The sequence below is a fragment of the Netta rufina genome (assembly GCF_964035555.1).
Source record: "Netta rufina genome assembly, chromosome: 3".
Taxonomy (NCBI): Eukaryota; Metazoa; Chordata; class Aves; order Anseriformes; family Anatidae; genus Netta; species Netta rufina.
Window position 1 is genome coordinate 56,461,264 of NC_140125.1, and position 25,347 is coordinate 56,486,610.

Below are 25,347 nucleotides of genomic sequence, written 5' to 3' on the forward strand. Positions count from 1 at the left end.
GCCTCCCCGAGGCTGCCCCTCGGGGCCGCCCGCTCCCGCTGTGTCCCCCCCGTCCCCGTGTGTCCCCCCGCGGTGTCCCCGGGGGTGGCGGCGGCGGGGCGCGGATCCTCGCGGCGCGGGCTCCAGTCCGCGTTTTGCGGGTGCGCGGGGCGCGGAGGGGGCGATGGCTGCCGGGGCTCGCCCGCCCGTGCCATGCTGGGCCGGCGCGGTGCGGCCGGGCGTGCGCCTACCCATATCCGGGCTGGGGAGGAAAGGAGGAAAAAAAAAAAAAAAGAGAGAGAGAAAAAAAAAAAAAAGTTTCGTTTGAGCCCGAACTCGCGCACACACGCACAAAAAAAAAAAAAAAAAAAAAAGAAAAAAAAAAAACTTTGAAGGCGAAGTGGCGGAGCGGGAAGGGGCGCGTGGCGCTGCCAGGCCCCGCTCCGAGCCCTTCTTTCGGCGGGCGGGGGCCCGGTTTTTGTTATTTTTTTGTTTAAAATTTTCCGTCTTTTCGATTTTTTAACTTTTTATCTCCCCCCCCCCCCCCCCCCCCTTCTTCCCCCCTTCACTCCCCTCCGCCGCCGTGCCGGGCCCCCAGCCCCGCGATGTGGCGCTGAGCATGGCCGCGCAAGTGGCAGCGGCCCCGGCGGGCGCCGCCAAGGGCAGGGCACCCGGCCTGACGCCGCGGCCCGAGCGGGGGCCGGGGGGCGCCGGCAGCAGCCCCGCGGGGGCCGCCGGCGGCGTGAGCCGTGCTGGGCAGCCCCGGCAGCGGCCGGGCGAGCCGCCGGCCATGGCCAATAACGCCGCTCCCGCCGCCGGGAACGGCAGCGGCACCGCCGCCTCCGCCTCGGAGCCGGCCGTGAAGGACGGGGGAAGCTGCTCGGCGCTGCCTCCGCGCTGCTCGGCGCCTTCCTCCTCCTCCTCCTCCTCCTCCTCCTCCAACCCGGGCCCGGCCATGGAGACGGGGCTGCTCCCCAACCACAAGCTGAAGAGCGTCGGAGGCGATCACCCCGCCGCGCCGCCCCAGCACCACCACCACCACCAGCACCACCAGCACCGTGCCCAGCACCCGCAGCACCATGCCCACCACCACCACCGTGCCCACCACCCGCACCACCACCACCACCACCACCACCACCGCCCGCAGCAGCAGCAGCAGCAGCAGCAGCAGCAGCAGCAGCAGCTAAATCAATTCCCGCCGCCGCCGCCGCCGCAGCAGCCGCCGCCTCAGCACCATCCCGTGCAGAATAACAACAGCAGCCTCGGCGGCGGCGGCGGCGGCGGCAGCAACAACAACGGCGGTGGCGGTGGCGGCGCTGCTCAGCCCAGTGCAGACATGGAGCAGCAGCAACATGGAGGAAAAGACAGTGTTTTGGGCGCTCAGGCCGAGCCCCCGCAGCAGCCGCAGCAACTGCTGAATAAAGGCGCCGACGAGGAGGAGATGCCCGGCAAAATGGGCGAGCCCATCGGCGGCCGCTACGACCACCCCGGCTTGGGACCCCTGGGCGGACAGCAGCAGCCCCAGCAGCCGCCCCCGAGCGCCGGGAGCGGCGGCGGCCTCGGCGGCGGCGGCGGCGGCGGCGGCGGCGGCGGCAGCGGGGGAGGCGGCGGCGGCCCCTCCGCGGTGGGTGTCTCGGAGTTCAATAGCTATTATGGCAACGCTGCCCCTGCCCCTGCCAGCAGCGCTACGGCGAGCCGCGCCGGGCCTTGCTTTGATCAACATGGCGGACAACAAAGCCCCGGGATGGGGATAATGCACCCCGCGGCGGCCCCCAACAGCATGGACCCCCTGCAGAACTCGCACGAGGGGTACCCCAACAGCCAGTACAACCACTACCCGGCCTACGCCCGCGGCCCCGGCGGCCCCGGCGGCGGCGGCGGCGCGGGCGGCGGCGGCGCGGGAGCCGTGGCGGCGGCGGCGGCGGCGGCCGCCGGGGCAGGCGGCGGAGGAGGCGGCGGAGGAGGAGGAGGAGGAGGCGGCGGCGGCGGCGGCGGAGGCTACGGGGGCTCGGCGGCCGGCTACGGGGTGCTGAGCTCCCCGCGGCAGCCGGGCGGCGGCATGATGATGGGCCCCGGCGGCGGGGCCGGCCTCGGCAAGGCTGCTGCCGGCGCGGCGGCGGCGGCCGGCGGCTTCGCGCGGTTCTCCGGGCAGAACCAGCACCCGTCCGGGGCCACCCCTACCTTGAACCAGCTGCTCACGTCCCCCAGCCCCATGATGCGGAGCTACGGCGGCAGCTACCCCGACTACAGCAGCCCCAGCGCCCCGCCGCCGCCGCAGCCCCAGCCCCAGGCAGCGGCGGCCGCCCCGGGCAGCCAGCAGGCAGCGGCGGGCATGGGCATGGGCAAGGACATGGGCGCCCAGTACGGGGCGGCCAACCCGGCCTGGGCAGCGGCGCAACAAAGAAATCACCCGGCCATGAGCCCCGGCAGCACCGGGCAGACCATCAGCAGGACGCAGGTAACCAGCCCCCCGCGCGCCATCCGCCGCGCCGAGCTCGCAGTTTCTTTATCCCTCACTTTTCTGCCCCCCCTCCCCCGCCTCCCTTTTCCCTCTTTCTTTATTTTTTCCTTCTTTTTTTCTTTTTCTTTGATTCCCCCCAGCCCCCCCAGCTCCCCCCCCCCCCCCCCCCCCGCACACACACGCTCCTGCGGGGCCGAGCCTGCCGCCCGCAGCCTGCCCAGCGCGCCGCCCCGCCGGAGCCCTGCTGCTGCTGGCGGGCCCGGCTCGGCGCTGCTGCCCCCCGCGCCCGCACTGCCACGGGGCCGCCGGGGAGACGGCTCGGGACCAGGCTCCCACGGTTTCTGCCGGAGCTCCCGCAGGATGATACTTCATCATCTGACAACAGGGCTTGCTTTTTTTTTTATTTTAATTTTTTTTTTCATTTTTTTCTTCTTTTTCTTTTTTTTTTTTTTCTGTTGTTGTTTTCCTCCTTTTTTTTTTTTTTTTTTCCCCTCTCTGTGCAGCCTGGCATTTTTCGTTTATTTATTTATATATATATATTTATTTACACCCCCCCTCCTCCGTCCATTTATTTATTTATTTATTTTATTATTTATTTATTTTATTTTTTTATTTTTTTTTGCACGGAACGAGTTGCGCGCTCCCCCAGCACAATTAGTTTCGTCCCCGGCGGACTTGGCCGCGTCGCACAGCCCACTGAAAGCGGCCTGATTTCCCCCCTTTTATATATATATATATATAAATATATATATACATATTTTAATTAATTTCTTTTTTTTATTTATTTATTTTTATTTTTTTTTTTTCTTTTTCCCAACCCCCCCCATCCCACACCCCTCCCCTCTCTCTCTCTCTCTCTCTCTCTCTCTGTGTGCGCGCCTGAGTCACCGCGCTCGTGTGGCGCCCCGCCGCCGCCGCGCTCGGCTGCCCCGAAAACCTCCTTTTTCTCCCCAAAACCCCTCGGCAGCCCTCCCCGAGCCCTGAGCGGCCGGAGCGGGGCGCGGGCAGACCCAGGCTGCAGGCAGGGGGTGCTCCTGCCCTGAGGAGAAATGGGAGACCCCAAAAGGAGGGGTCGGGTCGGTGCGGGGGTCACGGGGAGCCGAGCGGGGCCGCGAGTTTGAATTGTGGAGGTAAACGGCCCGCAACCGTCCCCAGGCAGCTGCCTCGGCGCTGACACCCAGCCCGCCGCCTGATTGGCTCCCCGCTCGCCAGTGGGCACTCGGCGCCGCCGATGTCAAGAGCAGCACCCAAGCCCAAACCCAGTCCCAAACCCAAACCCAAGCCCAAACCCGCTGGCGGGACGGGACGGGCCCTGCCGGCCTTCCCCTCACACCCCGTGCCCTCCCGTGAGGCAGCCCCAAAGCTCCAGCCGTGCCCTCCCAGCCCCGATCCGTAGCGTGGATGCCACATGAGGGGCTAGGCTGGGTATGAACCCGCAGCAGTAGCGTGAACCCTAACGCCAACTCGGTGCCTCGCCGAACGCCACCTCCTCAGCACGCAGCTGCGGCCCCGGAGGGAGAGCACAGCGCGGGGAAGGCAGCGAGGAGTCGTCCTGACAGGCACCGCGTCTCCGCCAGCCCCGTGGAGAACCCAGAGAGTCAGGGGGCACCGGGACGGAGCCGCGGGCACCACGCTGCAAGGAGCACCCGGAGCTGCTGCTCTCCTTGTTTCCACGCACAGGCGTGAGATGACGCTTGAGTTCTCGCTAGGAGAGTGAGTCGTGTGAAGGGGAGTAGGGCACGAGAATTTCACGGCTCGCTTTTCCCCTCAACGAGATCCTTCTCTTAAATCTTCCAGTAGCTTTTAGCAGTGAGGAGTAGCAGGAGCAAACGCAGGTGGACGCTTTTGGGGTCCTCAGACAGCTGGATCTTTCTGTAAAGTGTGTTCTTCAGTGAGCAAAACCTGGAGAAAGCGTTGGATGGTATCACAACTGGTGTATCAATCCTAAAAAATAATCACAGAAACCTTGGGCAGGCTGGCTGTGTGTGTTTGCCTACTTCCAACGGAGCACCCCTGTCGTGTTTTTAGATTTTATTCCACTTCCGTAGTATTTCTTCCAGGGAAGTAAGATTTTTTTCTGTGAACGTTAATTTTTACCTTTTTAAAATTTGCAATAATAAATGAGGTCACTGGAAGCCATCAGCTAATAAGGTTTTGCATGCATACCCTTTCATAATTAATCCAAAAAATTCTGCATTAATCGCTTGCTTTTAAACACAGGTAGTTCAAAATTCGTGCCTTTGAAAGCTGGGAAAACCGTGGTCCGATAGAGATGGCACATGCTGCTTCAGAGTGCTATTTCTCACGGCAGAAATTGTTAAAAGTATTTTATTTTTATTGGCGTGAGAGTAAATTCATTATGTCCTCAGTATGACCCTTAGAAATGCTTTCTTGTATTTATGGGTTTATGTCCTCTCTCACAGGTTTCTTTGTTGTTGTTTTTTTGTGTGTGTGGTGTTTTTTTTTTTTTGGTACTGTAAGAAATAGGATGCAGCTTAGAAAGAACGGTCTTGCAAGGGCACTATTCTTTGACATTTTTATTTTTATTTTTTTCCTCAAAATAATAGTAATAAAGGCAACTCAGCAGAGCTCTTTATAATAAGATTTTTCCATCCGAGTAGTAAGTGGATAAGATAAGATTTTCTTAGATTTTAATTAATATTTTTAATGTAGAAAATGGGTTGTATAAAATAAAAAATAAATACTTGCTGTTAGCTTACAGAACACAGTTATTTCTGTACATTGTCTTTTGTTTTTAATTCCCAAGTAGCCACCTCCAGGTATGTTGTATCAGTAAGTAGAGAAATTGATTGCTTTTTGAAAGAGTGAAAGGGAATATGCAGTCCAGCATTCGAACGTAAGGCTTCTCTCCTTTTTTTTTTTTTCTTGATAATCACCTGTGCGTATGCTGTGTGTATGTGTATACACACATTAGAATACACTCACTTGTCATGTGTCTTTGCAAAGCAGATGATGATTGGCCCCATGCCTATAGAAACTATTGTGCTGCGAACAGAAAAAAAAAAAAAAACGGGGGGACTGTCAGTAGGCTACAGCATCCGAGATACTTGCTCAGGAAATTCTTGCCTCAGTGTGGGCAATTTTTGTAATGTTCAGGACTGCGGCGGCATCCCACTCTGCGCTGAATTCTGTGTTTGTCCAGCCTTTTAAATTATTTAAGGAAATTTTGCTTCGGTTTCATTTAATGTCCTTACCCAGCAGCGAGATGAGATCTGTAAGCTTGAAAAAGAGGCCTCTTGTTTCCGAAGAAACGCACGTTTTCAAAGCAGATGGATCTTGCTCATGCTGATACGTTGATGCGATTGTGGAGGAGTTTTGTGATGCTAGTTCAGTACCTTGTCACTCAGTTATTTTGATTATCGACGAATTCCTTGGCAGTGTACAAATACTGAACGTCCTGAGGCTCCTTTTATTCCACAGCTCCGATTTGCACTGCAGCAGCTTAACACGTTAGGTGGCCTGTGTGCTGTACGTACCGCTTTCTCCTTCGTGCACGTGCGTAAGGTTTACGAACACCTTACACACAAAGAGAGAGAACTTGGGTCTTTCCAGGAGCACCCACGTAGCACAGGGTGCTGACCTCGTGTTAGAAAAAATCCGTCGAGCTGCTCTCAGTCTGTGTGCGTGTGGATCAGCCGTCTGTTTTGCAACAGAGAAACTCGGAGTGTGCCCCATTCTGCAGCTTTCTGTGCCGAATAGGTTGCCTTTTCCAGGAGTTCTGGCTAAGTCAGGGCTGCGGAGTCCTGACCTGTGTCTGAAGGCCATTAAACAGCTGTTAGTGTGGCAAATAGATTCTTGATGTCTCAGTGGGAGAATAAAATACATTTTTCCCTGTGCATTTTCGAATAAACAGCCTACTATTCACACAGCTTCTATTCAGAAGCTGCAAATAGCAGTATTCTCAGTTAGTAGCATCTATATATATATTATGACTGTGTATTTGACACTTTGTGGTTTGGTGTTCAGTTATTGGTTTCTGTAGCATCGCTTATGTGCCGACGCGTTGAACAGCAGGACCCTGTCTGCAAGGTACAGCGAAGGAGGAGAGATGCAGACCCGTCCGCTGTGTTCCCACCTCCACCGTGTTACAATTCCACCACCGAGTAGTTGATTAGCGTCTTCCAGGCATTCTGATCCAAAGCTGGGGGGAGGAAGCACTAATGCATTAATCTGTCACTAAATTTCCTAGTCACGTGTGTGACGTGAAATTTTTGAAATTACTGAGCACGGTCTGCTGGGTGATGCTGTTTCCTTCTGCAATAGTAACCCTACCTTTAAACCAGGTGAAATTCATGCCATGAAAACAAGCTATAGCTACTGACAGATCTGTTCCTTTCTCACGTTTGTGTCTCAAATATTTTATCATCGGTATTTTGAGATTCCCAGCACTAGCATGAGGACGGCAGTAGTTTATTTATCGTTACGTCCTTAAGATTGTACCTGTGTCCTAGCGAGTTACATTTCATTACTTTTTCAAAATGTGCCATTTATCAGGAGGCTTTGAAGATTCTCTGTGGATATGTAAAGCAGGGTTGCCTCACTTGCTGTGCATGCACGCTCAAGGCTTCAGAATTTCAGTAGCGTGTGTTTGTGGTAGGCTAGCTTGCTGGAATGTATTTTAAAATTGTGATTATTAAGGTACTTGGGAAAAAAAAAAACAACTTTTTCTTTCAATTTTGGGGCTATTTGCATAGTGCTAAATACATGTTTTGGTAGGATTGAATGAGGACTTTAATTAAACTTAAATTAAAAGTATACCTTAGTGGTTTTCGAATTTGTTTTGAAAACTGGTAATAGAAAAGTGGTATCACGCAGCATTGTTCCTGTATTGCAGAGGAAAGCAAATAAATTTAAAACACGAAAATCTTGTGGAGCCAATCGTATTGGAGTAAAATTGATTTTAGAGAAGCCTTGCCTGTTATTAAATGTAAATATTATATTTTGGTAAAACTGAAGGGTTTCTGTACATCGGGTGCACGTTTTGGTGTTCTGATCGTAAGGCTACCTTCTGAATTTCTCTGATACATTCCTGTTACCCTGTCCTACACGTTCACACTCTGTTTTATTACATGCAAATGCTCACGTGCTGGCACAGTGCTGCAGCGGTTGAGGTGCAGGTGGGCCAGAGGATTACTTTTGTTTTTCTTCCAGTTCTGGGACTGTGGCATTTAGTGACCACCAGGACACATTACCTCTGGAAAGGCCACATCCACCCAGGATGGTATTCCGCTGCCGTCGAGGAATCCTTAGGGATCAAATTATCCCAAGACACCTTTGTAATTTGCGAACAGCGCACTTTGGGGACGGCGGACGAGTGATGCTCCCAGGCCTACTTTGAGCTAACTTTGCTCTCTCTCAGCAGCGTTGGAGCCGCACGGAATCCCGCCCGCGTTCCTGGCATTGCAGCCCGCCACGCTTCCCTCTGTTGTGCAGGGTGGGGACACAGCCACGTAAGGCGTACCTGCAGGCGGGCATGCCTTGGCACAACTGGAAACGCGCTTCTCTCGGGAATAAATACGGCCTCGGTGCCATAAACATTAGCTTTTGAATAAATCCAGTCTTACTGTGATTGCATTGTGCTCTGGGAGAATGTGAGTGTTACAGGCATCCATTTACTTTCTCTGTTCAGGCAGCTGAAAAGGCGAGTGGCTGAATGAAACGAGGGATTTGTCTGCTGTGGCAGCGCAGCGTAGGCACCGCTTAAACCAAAGGCACCGTCACCTGAAATTCAAGTACTCCTTGTGCCGTTTCCTGATCATGTACTCAGTGCCATCTATGTAAAGCCACTGGGTTTCTCGCAGAAATTAAGCTCTGAGGAGAACTGGGCTGAACAAGTGTCCAGGAGCTCAGCTGGTGCTGGAGAGCGTGCTTCCTGATGGGTGCGGTGTAAGGAGCGCCAGTAGATGCTGGGGGGTGCGAGGGCATGCGCAGACTTCCCTTGCCACCAAGTCCCGTCGTTTTCTCTGGCAGACAAATCGTCTTCATTTTTTAAAGTGGACAAATTTGATCCAGAACACAGCGAGGCGTAATGAACACAAAGCGCAAGAAAATTACACGTGACTTTTCAGTTTAGAGCTGCACTTTATCATAGGCGCTGCATATATTCCAGCTGGGAAAATGAGGGGAATCACAGAATTAAAGGGGTCGGAAGGGACCTCGAAAGATCATCGGGTCCAACCCCCCTGCCAAAGCAGGTTCCTTAGAAGCTGAGTCAAGGTGTCCTTCTGTCCCAGGCTGTGTACCTTTCTCTTTTTAAAGAGAAATCCTGCTAGTGGTGTCTCTGGAAAAAGCCTGGAGGATTCTGGTTTCAGTTTCAATGCTTTCTTGTGGGGGATAACAGCAAGCATCAGTCTTACACCCCTCTGATTCTCAACTTTGAGAAGAGACAGGGATTTTTTGTGTACAAATCACAGTTACTGTGTCTTGCCTAAAGATTGCTTTTCAGATGGGAATTGTTCTTACAGCGAGTATAAAGTACCTTTTAGCAAGCCCTGTATTCCCTATATAGCTTCCTCTGAAGGCACCTGCAACTATTTAGAAAATTGTCTAATGTAAGATCATTATCCTGATGCTATTATCAAAATGTTTCATTTATATGTTTATTAAAACCAATGTGGAATCTGTGTAAAAGTTGCCAGCACGCACGGTTTGAAAGAGTGCTGATACATAGCGCATTTATACTCCAAGTGTGGTGGGAATGTTAATTCTCTGCTAACCACCAAGCCGAGTCGTGAGGCTGCCGAATTTCTGAATGGGCAGCAGCTCATCTGTGGGTGCACAGCAGAGTTTGGTGGTTCTGCAGTGTGCGCGAGGAATTGCTTTCGGTACAGAGCTATCAGCGTTTGATCTGCTTTCATATTGCTGCTTGCGTTTGAGTCATGGCGAGCTTGGTAAATCTGTCAGAAGGACTGAGTGTGTTTAGAGGTGTGTAATCTATTTATTCCTTTCCTTTCTTCAATTTCAACTACTATTAGTTAATCTTTTGCACCTGGGCTTGCCAAATTGCCCAACGGTGTTCTGCCTTTAAGAGTTCACTGCTGCCCTAGCTCTGCCCTCCTTTGCAGCCTGGTTAGGCTCACAGGGGTACTGGGTTTAGGCTCCTGAGCCGGTGGGTGTTTGTGGAGATGCTTCTGGGAGCTGCAGGCCCTCTCCCCCTCTTGCCTGTGGGGCTGTAGGGGTCTGTGAGGCCCTGGTTTGGCCTCCCCCTGCCATCCCCATTGGCCTTTTTCTGGCTACTGGAGCTGCTGGTGAGGGAGAAGGAGTTTTCTGCTATTTTTTCCTGCTATTTACAAATAAATAAATTAGGTGTATGTGGGGTTCTTGGTTATTACTTCTTTCCTTTAGCATGTTTGCTCAGAAAATAAACAAACAAAAAGTTTAGGAAAATTCTCATGTAAAAGCTACTAGTAGGAAGGAGCTTGTAAGCTGTTACTTTAAACTGTTACACTTTTTCCTTGAGAGCTTTCCTTGGAATTTATTTTAGGTGTCTGCTTGCTGAAAAATAATTCTGTAGCAGGTTATTGTTGAACCACAGTTGTTTTTTTACCTGTATTAGCTACAAAATAGTTTATATTTGTTGAAGCTCTTGTATCAAGTTGCTTGCCCTTTGAAGACCATGTGGCCAGGTTTGCTGTTGAGGCTGTGCAGTTAGGTTGGGGCAGCGAATTGCTTCTCCAACTCACAGCTGCTGTGGCAAAACCCTTTCTGCTTAGCTCTCCATTGGGGTGGTAGTCACTGCTCTGGCAACACCGCAGCCTCTCAGGGGTCTGAGCTGTGGCTGCTGTGGTGCAGGTGGGTGCCTGACACTGGCACCAGGTAGGCTCCTTCCACGGCATGGCTTTGGTCACATCTTCAAAGTGTGAAGTAACCTGTGATGTGCAAGATGTGGAGGGCTTTCTTACTGTAGCCAGCTGTACCGGGGACTGTGCTTTCCCAGAAAATCCTGAAAATTAAGCTGATTTTTTTTTTCCTTCTTGAGTAAAGAAGGAGAATTGATTTAGAAAATCCCAAAAGGAAACCCTGTTTTAAAACACCGTTGTAGTCATGTGTACCATTCCCCATGCAGACATGCTTAAATTCACAGATTGATTGAAATGGAGTAGTGCCTCTTTTGCACAAGCAGTGAATTCAGCCGTGGCAAGTAAATTACGTGACTTCAGAAAAATGGTATTAAGTAGAGGTTTGGTGCGGGATTTCTGCATAGCTGCCTGCTGACTGCGTGATCTAAAGATAGCTGCTTGGCTGGAGGATACCTCAGTTTCCCTCTGCAGAGATCAGGATAGTATTTGCCTTTTTTAATTGTTTGGGATCGGGGTGCCGTTTCAATATATGGAGGACAATTAGGCAGCCTAAGTACTTGCTATGTGAAGGTATCCAGCCTGTATTGTACCTTCCTTTCTCTCTCTCTTTCTCCTTTTTATTTATTTATTTATTTTTGATTTGGATGGGATCTGAGCTGAGGTGTTCCCAGCACTGATCATATTATTTGGGTGGATTGTCAGACTTTGTTGCTTGTAAGCAGGCTGCTGAAACATCAGTGCTGGAAATTACTTCTGAAAGCAAAAGGACAGGATTTGTAGTTCTTAAATTTAATTCTTTTAAAGTTAAAAATAAAGATAAGGAGGTTTGCTTTGACAGCATCAAAGGACTCTGCTGGTTTATTTGCAGCCTTTGATTTGGGCAGAATGTAAGGAGTTGTGTTGTGCGTGCGCGTAGCAATTTGTGCCGTGAATATTTTGGATATTTGCTGCTGATACGAAACACTGGTATCGATGGCTGGCTTTCAGGCATGATTTATGGAAAATAATCGCGCTTCTGTGACTGCATCCTTTGCGTCCCACCGTCCCTGAGCCCCTTTGAAATCCCCAGGTCCCCAAACCGAGGGTGCCCCTCAGGGGGGCCGGTTCCCGGCGCGGTGCGGGCAGTGCCCGTGGACGTTTCCTGCAGGCAGGCAGGCAGCGAAGCAGTTAGCTGCTGCGGCGTCACATGAGCACAATATTTTCCCCCTGCCCGCTGCCAGCAGCTATCTATTGCTTTTCAACAACCTCGCTGGCCGGGCGGCGCGCCAGGACGCCGGGACGGCCCCGTGCGTGCGCGCCTCCCTCCTCCCTGCCCCCAAATCCTCCTCCTCCTCTTCCTCCCCTTCCTCCCCAGCCGGGCAGCTTCGCCCCAGGACCTCCCCTTTCCCCCCAGCTCCCGGCCCGGCCGGGTTTGCATCCCCTCGCACCCCCGGGGCAGCCCCCGGCCCAGCCCCTCGCAGAGGGGTTTTCCTCCTCACGGCCTCCAAGGCCGACCTTTTTGGTGGTATTTGGGGAGTTTTTAGCTTTCCACGACGTGTTCTTTTTTTTTTTTTGTTGTTGTCGAGCATGCGGTATGCAAATACAGGGGGAATAGTACTACAGAGCATTTTGTTGTGGTTCTTTTAAGTATTAAAAACACATTTTGCTTTTCTAATAAACCCCATAACCAGGCCTTTTAATGTTTTGATATAAATAGCAATTACACTAACTGAGATCCAACCACAAAGAAAAAGAAAACACTTAAAATCATTCAGAAGAGAAATTCCCAACTTAATTGAGCTCTTCCTTTAAAGAGGAGGGGCTGGTGAGGCAGCATCTGGAGCGAGCTGCCCTGTGCTGGAGAGCCACTTTCGTGATGTTCTCAGTGTGTGTATGGATGCCAATATTCTAAAAAATAAATAAAGATTATTATTAGTGCGGGACCTGAGTGCTGCAACAGTCTGAGCTGTCAAGAGTTTTGTGTATGGATGTTGCTGGGGCTGCCTGCCCCCAGAAGGCTTTGCATTGCCCCCAGTCCTCCTCGTAATTCTTCCTAGCTCCCTTCCCTGGGAAGCTTCCCTGTTGGGAGGGAGGTCAGAGGGGGCCTGAGTGCCCTGTCACTCCACGAGGGTGTGGGCAGTGTCACGGCAGTGGATGTCCTCTCCTTTTTCTGAAGATGCTAACACTCCCATTTCAGTTCTGTTATGGGATGTGGTCGCTCAAGCCTTTTCCTCTGCTTAATTCGCCTGCAGGGAGAGTGAAATGTGTTTGTTGAGTACTTGCTTTTGTCTCGTTCCTTTCCTTAGCAGAGCTCTGCTACTTCCTTTTATCCAAACACTGTGATCTTTTTTTGTTCCTTTGCTACGATTTCCCTCTTTAAAATTTCATGGTATCTCCAAATTCATCTTTCTCACTTTCCAACTCATTGGAGTGATGGAAAAGCCATCCATATTATCCTCTGCCATTTTAGAGTTGTGTGAAAGCGAGCAGTGACCACGTATCCAGGGAGAGGATAGCTTTTGAGTGACCCCGGTACCCATCGCTGCCTCCGACTTGCCTTTGCTCCTCTCTATCCTCCAAGGAATCTGTGCACGAAAACTGGTAGGGAATGAATGACAGCGGGGAGAGCGAGCTCACCAGACAGCCTCCTGCGTGGGCAGCTCTCCTGGCAAGAGGTTAAGTTGGGTTTGAAAAAACAAAACCCCAAATCCTAATAGGATTAGAAGGAGTCATAGAAGTAGTTACCTGTGGGTGATGGTGCCATTTTCTTCAGGTTCCTCTAAAGCCGATGCTCTTATGTAATAGTGGACAGAGAGAAGAGAGGGAAACAAACAAAGGAGAGAAAAGACAAAATGTAAATGTGACGTGGACAGTCTTTCTTTTTCCCCTGATGTGGCAGTTGTAGTTAAAAATCTGTTTGCCCAAAAGATATCTGAGCATGTCAGCTTGAAAATTGGAGTGTGGTGTTGTACCACATGTGGTAAGTGTAGAAAAGATGGGAGCTGAGGGGAGGGGAAAAACATTTTGCATCTAACTGTTTATAGTAAGTAATGAATGTGATGTGCAATTTTATAGTACCTAATAACTTCATTTCAGAATTTCTTTTCCTTTTAATTCTTTTCAGAAGATTGGGGTGAGGAGGGAAGGACACTGCCAGGGATGTTTGGTTGTTGTTACACCACATTGTATTTTCTTTGGGGATGTTTGTTTAAGATGGTGAATTAAGCCTGTTTATAAGTTAGTTAAGGTGCTGTCTTTCTTCTAGGAAAATACCTTAGCAATTCAAATAAGAACAAAGGCCCATTTCTCCTTGCCTGGTGACTTCTAAATTTTGCTCTGCTTCTAAAAGGACTGAGATGTGTCTTTGCAAAAATTCTTGTTCCTTAGAGAAATCTCAGGCTTGCCTGTGATAGTTACTGGGCTTTTAGCTTTCAAAAAGCAAGGGTCTGACTCATCCTGTTTGTTCCTTCTCTCTGCTCCAATTCAACATTTTTTCTTTTCTTTGGGTTGATGTCTTTGCTTGAGGAGATGGAGAAAGAAAGTAGATGCTTCTTGTTAAGGGCTACAGCTGGTCATGGTATCACAACAGAAGAGTCAATTATGATTTCTGATCTCTCTGATCTCTTTTTTTTACCTTCTTTAAGTCCTTGAGCACATAGATTTGACTTATTCTAGCAAGTTGCCTCAGCCAGAGTGCTAGGAATAAGGAGAAATGTAGTCTTCTTTTTAGAAATGGGGTTATCTTAGGTGCTTATCTTGGGGTTTCTTAGATGGAAGGAGACAGGATTTTTTTCCCCAATTTATATCTGATACAGACCATTCAGTGACATGTTCTGCCTATTCCTCTGGTATCCTGTGGATATTTGTCTGAAAGGCAGCTTATTCTTTTTGACTTCTGAGGATCAGGAGCTGAAATTAAGAGAAAATTAGCAGGAGAAGGGTTGAAACATGTAAACATACAGGACAATATGTATTGAACTAAACAGGTGTGTGCCTTTTGTGCAGCCATCAAGCCAGAATTTCTTTGGGGAAAACTGAAGTCAACTCAAAAGCCTGCTTTGTTTTCCCTGTTTGTTTGTATTTCTCTGTAGCTGCTTATTACGCTGGTTGGGCACTCTGTCATAGAACTGTGTTGCTAAAAGATCTTGCACCTTGTAGTGAGGTTCATGGTCATCTGAAGGTGATCCAAGGCTTGACCTCTGCCAAAAAGACTGGTCCCATCCTTTTATCAGCTCCCTGCTGCTTCCTTTGTGTCTTAAGGTGAGCTGCATCAGCTCAATGACTTGTCTGAAGACAAATCCCACAGAACAAAACCCATGAATGATTATCTTTCAGCCTGGTCATTGAGCTGATCTGACTTGCAATGTAGTCTTGCAAGGCCAGGGCAAGCTTCCCCCAGGGTGGGGGTCAGGGCAGGACATCCTCTCTGGATGGTACTACGGACCTGAGCCAGCTTACACTCCTCATGAGACTGCATCTTGAGCATAAAGGTACTCTGTAAATAAAAATGGATGTTTTAATTTCTCCATGCTTTTCTGGAGCAGGGAATCATAGTTATTTCTCTTAAAAAGAAACTGAGGCACAGAGTGAAAAGAGACTTTCTTTCTTCCTCCCAAAGATGGTAATTACAGAATAGGCATTCAGTATCTTTAAAAAACAAAACACCAACAAAAAAAACCCTAACTTTCAAGGGTGGGACTTATCTGGCCATATGTATTGCAGGCATTTATACCTGATCTTATTGTGTGGGCTTGTCTTTGGTGTAAAGAGAGAGACATTTCTTGGTGTGAATCATCTCGACCCAAAGCAGGCACGCAATACAGGTCTAATGAGTCACGCTCCTAAAGCTCCACATTTTCTCACTCACTGTAAAGAAAGTCTAAGCTGATAAGTTCAGGCATTGATGCCAAAGGGGAGGTGAAGGTAACTCCTTCCACTGTTTGTAATGTTTTCAAATCATAGAGGTAAATGAATCCACATTTGTTTGGAGATGTGGACTAACCTTTCTCATTACCTTGGTGAAACATTAGAACTAATGGCTTTAATAGCTATTTCTTGTTAAGCTTAAGATGCATTAATGTTCTTTTTTTGTATGCCTATTCAGAGCTTTTCCTGCTGTTGCTTTTGTTATACATTATTTTTTTCCATGCAAGAACTGTCAGTGTTTCTTTTCAAGAATATTTGTAGGCACAAAGCATTCTGGCACATCTGAAAATACTGGGATGAATTTTCATAACGCTTGACCTAAACATCTAGGTTTGAGATCTCTGTGCATAGATGCAAGCTTTTGATTTGGAAACAGGGCAGTGGTTTTGTCCCACAGGTATTGCTCCACAATCCATTGGAAAACCGCTCATGTTGCTGGTGCTCAAGTTAAACGGACCCGTCCTTGCCATTGCTGCCCACAGGGATGCTCCTACTGCTCTCCAGCCCTCCCATCAGTGGTCCTGGTTCTGTGGGATGACAAAAATGTGCATGCGGTGAGGCCCTTGTTGGATCACAGGGGCTGTGCTTGGTGCAAGGAGGGAGGGAGCCCACCTGCTAAGTGGAGAGGTGCCACCGAGGGAGCCTGTCCATGTGGGAATAAATTACTGGGGATGTGATCCAGACCCAGCCTACTGGGGATATGATCCAGACCCAAAACTAAGGAACCTGGTGTAATTCAGAGGGATAACTTTCTTAAGAAGTACAAAAGAAAACATGGGGATGACTATTCTGCCAAGAGCTCTATCATTTTTAATGCATTTAAAAAAAAAAAAGTTAAAAACAGTTTTTGTAAAAAGGGATTTACCTGTACTTCTTACAAAATGGTTACCATAATCCTTAATTATCTCTAGGGTCACTTAACCTTTCTTAGCTTAGTGTTTAAAATGCCCAAACTGAAGTATTATGCCATTAATAATTTCACTGACATCTCTGTGGCAAGGTTTCTCTTTTTCCTACTTCCTGGAGGCTGGTGTAATGGGTATTTCTGTTTGCTCCCGTTTTAAGGGATCTTTCTGATAAACAGTGTCAATTTATTCGGGTTAAGCTTAGGTTTTTGAGCTCAATATCCTCTGAAAAGTTGTATGTTTTCAAAAGAGTCTGAGGAGCCTTTTGTAGTTTTAGAGTTTGAAGTTCAACTAGTGGCATGGTTTTTAGATGTACTTTTTTTTTTTTTTTTCCCCCAGTGTGTATGAGGGTGGAAGGAGGAAGCACGGCTTCCTCAAGGTTGGCTGAAATGTTTTAACTTCTGCAGCAAATGAGGTGAGAATGAAATCGTCAGAAGGATAGAAACTAAATTATTGAAGCACTGACTGTTTTAAAGTAGCTGCAATATACTGTAAAAGGCGAGAGTCTAACAGGCAAATGTGTAAACAGCACCTTATTCTTTCCTTGAACCTGGTTGCTCGCCACTTGCTTTATATTCTGGGAGCCCAAATCAGCGTGGGAGCTATCACAGCCATTCTCGAAGTGTTGGTTTATGATGCTTCCGCCGGAAGAATAATCTATTACCATGTAGGATAGAGAGAAAAGCATTTGCAAGGAAGATTAATTGAAGCAATTCATCACTTTAAAATGAAGAAGGTTCATCAGACAAAAATAAAAGCAAAGTGTTTCATGTGCCTCCATTGGAATTTGATAACCATTTGTTTTGCTAGGAAATGTATGTGGACTGGGCACCTAGTGCTTGTCTACAGGAGGAAATTTACCAGTACAACGATGTGCTATAATTATATGCTATAATTATACCAACATAACTCCCTATGGAGACACTCTTAGACCAGAATAAGAGTTTTCGTGGCCTATCTTATTCTGCTTCCAAAGCACGTAGGCTTAAGTGGAAAAGGGTACTCTTACACCGGAGCAAGTTTCCACACTGAGTTAGTTATATTGGTATAATTATGCAGTTTTTTTCCTTCGGTGTAGACAAGTCCCTAGTGTCTTTTCAGCTTTGAACTTTAGTTAAAAATTTCTTGGTTGTGATAAGTGTCTAAGCATTTTCATAGTACATTTTTATAATGGGGCTTGGGTATTTAAACCAATTACTTAGGCCAATTAACATGTTCCTAGGTTGCAGATAACAATAAGATATAAAAAGAGATCAAAATTCATGCTCCTAGCTGCTTGGATGTACCTGCATGTTTCTTTCCCCTCTCTCTCATTTTGCAAGTACTCAGTGTACAATGCAACAGGTGGAGTAGTCTGTGGCTGTATAATAAACTCTGGCTGGACACTCTTTGTCTCCTGGTTCTCATTATTCCTTGAGTTTTGTTGTGCTGTCTCTAATTGCACGCATCTCTGAGGATCACAGAAAGAGGCTTCCTTGATGAAGTTGAAAAAAAACTAAAACTTCCCAAAATGTGAATTGTTTGGAGAATTACTGAAATCTAATGACTTACACACAAGGCAGGCCATAATTGACTTGCTAGGCACCAGTAGTGCAAGAAGCAGCTCAAACGATGCAGAGGGAAGGCGAGGTGTAGGTGCAGGTCTCTTCTGGTGCGTGGTACAGTCAGGGGAAGGCTGGCGATGTCCAGAAGATGTTTGGTGTGGGTGATCTCTCTGGCCTGGTGTGGTCTGAAGTAAGTAGCTCGAGCTGGGTGTCGATGTGATCAGCACCTTGACATTGGCCACCTACTCTGGTTCTCTCCCACCCCTATCTCTTCTGGTGCCTGGAACACTGTGTGCTCATCCTCACCTTCACACCTCCCCAAAACCAAATTCCTAAATGCTTCTCTTTTCAGCAGTTTCTGCAAACGTCAACGTCAATTCCTTAGTAACAGTTTTTCTTACCTTTTTTACTTCTTATTAAACTGTTCTGCTTTTTTATCAATATTTTTAGTACGTCTGTAGCATTTTAATTTCCATGTTGTTTCATTATGCCTGAAGTTGAGGATTATGAGTTCAAATGAAAAGCAAATTGCAGAAACAGGAGAAACCTTAAAATAAAAAAAAAAGATGATGTAATAATACCCAAAACATAGAAGAGCAAGGCTGGAAGTGACATCAAGAGGTCATTTAATCCATCCCTCTGCTCTGAGGCAGGATAAGTTGGGCATAAAGCATTCATGATGGATGTTGCTGTATCCTGTTTTACTGTAGTAGTAAAACATTGAGCAAAAAGGAATGCAGAAGGTTATTTATACATATGTTGTCATCCCCCTCCCCCCCCCCCCAAAAAAAAAAAAAAGAAAAAAAAAACAATTTTTTTTTGAAAGATAGTGAGAGCATGTGATGGTTCATATAGGATTACTTTAAGTATCTGGGTTGTTTCTGGTTTTTGGAAACTTAATGCCTTCTGTCAAAATAGTCTAATTATGTTTGTGCGGTGTTGAGTATAATACCGATTTCTAGAATTAACTGGTAGTCTGCTTTCAGGTATATTTATTCCTGAAATTGTTCTTTTTCTGTGTTGATTTTGTAACCAGCATCTCATCTTCTTGGGCATTGGGGAGATTTAGTTTAAGAATGCGTAGCATTTCCTTTTCATATTTGACAGTATTTCTAGTGTGTGATCAGTTTTGGTTTTCCTTTTTTTATTTAGTTTCTTTTCCTGTATGAAAGAACTGAGCAAAAAATGTAGGGTGTAAAGAGAGAAAGGGAAGAACGTACCCAAGGAATCATAGTAGTTGGCAGAAGAGCTGGGTTTACCTATATAGGTTAGATATGAAGTGAATAATCTGTGTTCTATTTATTCTTCAAAGAAACAAAATCTTTTCTTAAAGCCACATTTCAGAGCCTTACACATGGTATCTGCATCTCTTTAATTCTGAAATGAAGTTTGCAAATGAGTGTTGGATGAATAGCATCCTTCTAAATTGAACAATACCTAAAATTGGAATTGCAGATACCCCGTTGCTAAAATGAGTCTTTGGGCTTGTTTGCTCTATTCTGCCTTTTCGTCGTATCAGCTGAGAAACATCTGTCTTTGCTGCTAAATGACCTCTTCTGGCTAGGCCAAGTGATTCTGACAGAATGAACTGTCTCCAGCCCTCATCAGTGGCAGGAGGAGGCTGCTGTAAGTTGCAGCCTTGGAGAAGGGAGAAAGATGAGATGTAAATACGCTCAAATTGCTGTTTCCCACAGAAACAGCTTACTCAGGCATACAGGAAAGATTCCCCGTACCTGGACTGTCTCAGTGATTTTGAAGGCTGTCACTTCCTTCTCTTTCCTCCCATTTAATTTGATTGTTGACTTCTAATTCTGCTCTGGATTTGGTGACTTTTAGGAAGCTGGGAATGCTGCATTTTGGGCTGTGGCCAAGGGGGATTCCTAGGCCCTGGGTATCCTCTCTGGCAAGTAATGGAGTTTCTCTGATGTGCTTCTAGGAAATGTGTGCTGGTGTTTCCACATGATGGCTAACGTGGGCTCTCCTAAGGACTGGGAAATAAGAGATGGGCTCAGAAGTGGAAAGAAGCCAAGAGTTCTCAGGCAGGCAATCTGAAAGTAATGATTTCCATTGCGAGAGGGGAGGAAATCCGATGGTTATGGTATTTCAGGTTTCCTGTTAACTGGTGTCTTGGATGAGAAATACCGAAGATCTGGGTCAGCTTTCCTGCTTTTACACTTCTCAAACCAGACATGTCTTGCATGCTGTTTATTAATTTTAAATGATGCGATATTAAAAGAAAATTATGCTTATATAGTGAACGTATCTTTGTAAACTGAAGGCTCTTGGTAGTAGCTATGCTAAGAACAAACTCTTAATTATAAACATCCAGAATAACTTAACTGCAGAGGTGTTTCTGCACTTATCATACATGGATGTTACGTGCACGTGTTTCTTTGTGCTGAGGCGCTCTAGATGCTCTTGTAGGCTGCTTCTGGCTGTGGAGGAATTTGTCCCTTTTGGAGACGGTGAGAAGAGGAATGAGGACCTGGTAGCTTTTGCCTGTTCCAAGTGAGAAGCAGGTGAAGTCACTAGGGTTAAACCAGAGTTTCATCTGTTTCAAATCCAGGTCAGATTTTTTTTCCTGAATAAGCCATAGGGAACTCTGTATTAAAATGCAAATAAATTTTTAGAGGTCTATTCTGGACAGCTCTCTAAGAGTCCTTCCCAAACCTCTGTATTTATAAGTTTGTTTAAAACCATTTAGTATTGGAGCTGATAATCTTTTTTTAAATCAGCAAAGCTTTTAATATTTTTGCTCCCATTATTTATTTTGCTTACAAAGTATGTTTATACAAATACATGTGTTGATCTAAAGAGCTTTTTTTCTTGAAGAAATCAAAGTCTGTCTGTGAATAGGCCCCTTAATGTGTGGAGTTGTTGACTTGCTATGTGTGTCTCTTGGAAGGGCTGCCACATGCGAAGTGCACTCATGGCTCTGTTCAGAATTACCCAGTTGCAGGCTGTTCCTGCCACTACCTTCAAAGGGAAATTTACAACTCCTGTAATATTTGTCCTTTTAATTCTGAAATCCAGATGAAGCATAATCCCAGGAGTGTTGTTCCACTGTTGCAATGTAATCTTTTTCAGATGATACATGATTTAGTTGGAAACAAATTAGCAGCTATGCATGCCTAAAGAAAGCAATTTAATAAACAAGATTTTTGTAAGACCTAATCAGAATTGTAAAATGATACTTGGGAATCAGTTACATTATACGAAGGAGCTGGGGCGAATGTAGGCATGTGTGTGAATTCATGCTTTCCAATCACATTGTTCTCTCAAGTAGTACAGAAGCTTTGACCTTCAGCCTACTGTTTCCTCTGATTTATTTCCTAACTTAAATATTTTTGATCAATAATGAAAAATTCCAGTCATAACTGTAGTTTGTTCTGGTGATTGATTTTAATTTTTTGTAAGCTACTGAAAAAAGCTATTGCTGGTGCTTTAAATCACCTGCTGCTGGTACATTTTTTTTTTTGTTTTGTTCCATTGCAGAAAGTTAGTTTTGTGCTCCTGAGAGCCTCTGTGTTGATGAGGAAGGTCACTTATAACTGCAGGATAGTCACAGGCTCCATGGAAATGTGTTGCTCCAGCTCTACAATCAGGGTGTCTAGCCCCAGACTCGTTACCTCTGTCTGTTTGACCCTTGGACCGAGCTGTTGGTATGCTTCAAGCTGGGGCAGCGGGTTTTTCATGACGTCCAACCAACGTGATACAAAACTACTGTGGCATGAAAGTTTTTAAAAACCAAAAAAAAAAAAATAAGAGCCAGTTAGTTTCCAGGTAACTATTAATATTTTGTGCTATTTACAACCAAGTTTTTTCAGTCTCTACAGGAAACAGTTTTAACATAGAAAATATGTTACAAGAGGAACAGTTTCTTGGCAGTTGGAGAAGTGACAGGGCTTCTGTTGTAGATCTGAATTTGCCTTCCAATTATCCTGATCCTAAATATATCCTTTAGGAATTTTGTGTGTATTGGCTCTGGCTAGGGGCTTTCCCCTGTTTTCTTACTTAATTAAAACCATTTCTTCCATAATGGAGGGGGGGGAGTTCAGACTAAAGAGAGAAAAAGCTAGTTTAATGAGTAAGCTACCTGCTAAGAGGCTAGAAACTGATGAATACAGCAAGTCAGTGCTCTACACGTCTTTTTAACATCCCAGTCTATCACAGTGTGAGTAGGGTAACTGATTTTTCTCCTCTGTCTGATCTTCTCCTCCTGGTGTGTCAGAGGAATATAGCTCTCTGGCAACCATTTCTCAGTGGGGGCAGAACTTTGTGAACTTCCCTTAGCTGCAATCTCACATTACTGCTAGGAGCAAGGAAAACAACTTACTGCTTTGTTTGCCTGGTGGAGTTGGCCATTCAGTTATCCCGCTATGCCTCTCTATCCCAGTAGCCTATCTATTTTGCATGTGTGTTTTTTTTCCTTCTGATTTTAATCATTGTGAACTCGGAGACCTGCAAAAAGAGATGGAAATTGCGTCAGTCTGCTCGTACCAAAGCAACCTGTGCTGTGTGCACGCAGGGAATGACAGGGCACTTGGCAGGGAGCAGTGTCAGGGGGACAGCAGGAGCCTGGGGGTGGGGAGCTGTGTTTTCTGGAATGCCCCCTAGATTCCCGTGCGAGCTGGGCTCTGGCTGATCCCAGAATTGCATCCGACGAGGTCCATTATAAATGCCACCAATAGGTATAAATCACTTAGAGTTGCTGTTTGCTTTTTTTATAATGCTGTAGTCTCAGAGAGCGACCTAGACACTTTGAATTTGCTTTATTCAGGAGCACTTGATGCAATCCAGTGCATAAAGCTGAATTTGAGAAGCTGAGGGGCTTATTTCTGGAGTTGTCTCAGACATAGGTCTGTGTTTTGAAGGCACTAATAGTGTTTCAAGAGGTCTAGCTGAAGCTTAGGTTGTTTTATTTTTCTAAATAAGTTTACCTTGTGAAGGTAGCTTTCTGAAAATCTGGAGTACATTGTTAGAGCATTTGTGATTTCTTCCTTTAAAAACTTCTGGAGTTTTTTCTCTCCTGTAACCTACCATTTCTGACTCCTAATCCTGATTCTTGAGGATGATAACTGGTGAAGTCGTCCCAAAGTCTTCCCATCTCCTTCCTTGCCCAGAGTGCATATAATACTTGTTGTTACGAGAGCGAAAACCCAGTCACCGAAAGGTGAAGTGCTGCGCTCGTGTTTGCATAGCAGGTCAGCTGCTGAGCCAGGAATAGCAGCCCTGTCTTATGACTCAGTGCCCCGGCCGCTGCCCGCCGGGCTGTGCTGTGCGGAGCTGCGGGCTTTTCCAAGAATGCCGCAGCTCTGGGGCGCGGAGAGAGCTGCAGCGGGTGGAGGAGCTCTGCTTCGAGGCTCCTACATGGCTTCAAAATGCTGCGGGAGGGGAAAAACAAACAAACAAAAGCTTTAAAGGAGGTCCTAGATAAGAAAAGTTGTGGTTTTCCTTTGGTCTGATGGAAAACAAAAAGAAATCTGGTTGGAAATAACTTTGGAGAAGGTTGTGGATGTGGAAAAAGTGCCACGCGTTTGGAAGTCAAACTCTGCTCTGCAAACAACCTTAAGAGTGGCCTGTGATTAAATCTTTTGTGTAGTCAACAACAAACTCGTTTTATGCAACCACAACTATGATAAAATTGAATTAAATGGACCTGCTTCTAAGAAAAGTGACTGAATAGCTGAGCACTGCGTTATTCAATGAATGGAAAATGGGGAGGCTGGCTGAAACTGATACCAAATGGTTTGAGCATTCTATCGGGCTAAAGAGCAAATCTGTGAAATCGCTGTATTTGTTTCCCCCCTGCCTCCCCGCCCTCAATTTTTAAATAGCAGCGCTCTTCATACTGTCAGGATTCAGTGTTGTGACACCCCTACTCAAAAGTTATGACAGCAGTGTAATGACAGCTACTGCCTCTTGAGAATCAATCAGGCAATTAATTTTGTAAATGAAATGCTGATTATACAAAGCTTCACATGAGAGGCCCAGTGATTAAAATCAATTTAACAAATTGTTTCAGGTGGGACTTGATTAATAATTTGCCATAAATGCTGAGGATATATGACCAGCATACCTTTTTTTTGTGTGTGTGTTAATACAGAACTATATATAACATTTGGAGTGGGGAAAAAAACTGCAGCTGAGCGTGGTGTATGGTTCTGGCTTGTGACCTAGTTGTGATGGGCTATACGTTTTTGTGGGCACGCTGTTTTCCCCAGCGTTGCTAGTGTCACTTTCTCAGCTAGGGCTTTCCCTGGCTATTAAATACATCTAACCTTTAATTTTAATTCTGCTGATAAAGCCAAGTAACTGAGAAAGCGTATTCAAATCCAGTTGAATATTTATTAGGCTTAGGAGGAGTTTTTTTTTTCCTTAAAATCTGGAGCTGATGTGGAATATTTTTCCTCCTGCTGTCGCTCACTGGCTTCCAGGACGTTGTGCTTTCCCCTCCCACTCCAGGACGGCTCTGCAGGGAGCCTTCCTGCAGCACTCCCCTCCTTCCATTCGAGGCTGCTCTCTGCTCCTTCCCTGACAGGCACTATTTTTAGTACATCCTTTTCTGTCCATCTAACCCCGTGTTTGTGTAAGAGCTGTACAAAGTAGGTAAGGGAATTTTTTTTGAGTTCCAGATGGCAGCCATGCACAGTGAGTGAAGGTGTTTACTTGTCTAGGAAGCTGAGAACCTCTTTGCCAGACAAAATAGAAGTAACTGGTGTTCTGGGTGGGGTTCTGCTTTTTTTAACTTACAGTTTTCTGGGTTTATGAATGGATTCTTCTCTTCCTTGTTGAGCTGCAGTATTGGCTACTGAGAAAGCCTGAGGGCTGTGACACATCCTCTGATGAATCTAGCCTGAGAACTTCAAGGTACTGTTTTTTCCCTAGCTGTACGCCTCGCTCTCCTGCTGAGGGTTGTGATTTAGGTATCAGAAATGGCAGAATGAGAAGTTGGAGCACTGGCACGTGAAGTTGAGGCATGGGCACGTGCCAAAGCTGTTGTGTTGGCGAAAACCACCCTGTGCTGACAGTTTGCGGTGCAGATGCTGGACTGTGAGTGGAAGTATCTAAAGCATGGCCATGATCTGGCAAAAAGGGGGATACAAGCAGCTGGAAGCAATGAGGTGTCAGATGGCTGTGGACATTACCTGGAAGATGCTTGTAAAGACCGTAGATCCTGCTGCACTAGAAATTACTGTTAACTTGCCTGAGAGCACTTCTGCAGCAGGAAGCAAGAGCATTTACGTGGCTGAAGGAAAGAGGTCTCCTTCTAGGAGCATCCCAGCTGGTGTGTGTGTGGGGAAGAAGGGAAGAGAATGTCAGGTCGTTCTGGAAGAAGTTTGGGATTAGGAAAGTAGGTTACAGAAGGTAAGAAGGTTGAGGCTTCAGGCATGATGGGGAAGGATGACGTGTCTTGAGCTGGCTTCAGAGCAATGGGAGTATTGTCACTGCCAACTACTGACATACAGGTAATAAAAGCGACTCGAAGGGCAGCACTCCTGAGCCGTATTGCCATGTGAACTTGTCAGAGACGTGGGATTGTTTTGGCCTTCAGGTGTGATAAATGTGTATAATTACTTTCCGATGTTGTCTTAACCTTTGCTTGCACTCATAGTGGCAACATGAAGAGATTACTTGTGTGTAGTTCATTAAAAACAGATTCCTCTTCTTTGCTGTGTTTGTTGTGATTTGCTCTTTCTGTAGTTATTTTAGGTTTATCTGTCTACAAAATA

At 46.8% G+C, this 25,347-nt stretch overlaps 1 protein-coding gene across 4 annotated transcripts in view; it reads left to right on the forward strand.

The window, feature by feature from the left end:
• Positions 1-598: 598 nt before the first annotated feature.
• Positions 599-25,347, forward strand: part of ARID1B (AT-rich interaction domain 1B) — a gene marked incomplete at its 5' end in the record, with an annotated part of 322,379 nt that continues 297,630 nt past the window's right edge. For all 4 annotated transcript variants that reach the window (XM_084284568.1, XM_084284570.1, XM_084284569.1 and 1 more), the window contains one exon: positions 599-2,437. In XM_084284568.1, coding sequence (XP_084140694.1) covers positions 599-2,437 — 1,839 coding nt within the window. The remainder of the gene's footprint in view (positions 2,438-25,347) is intronic.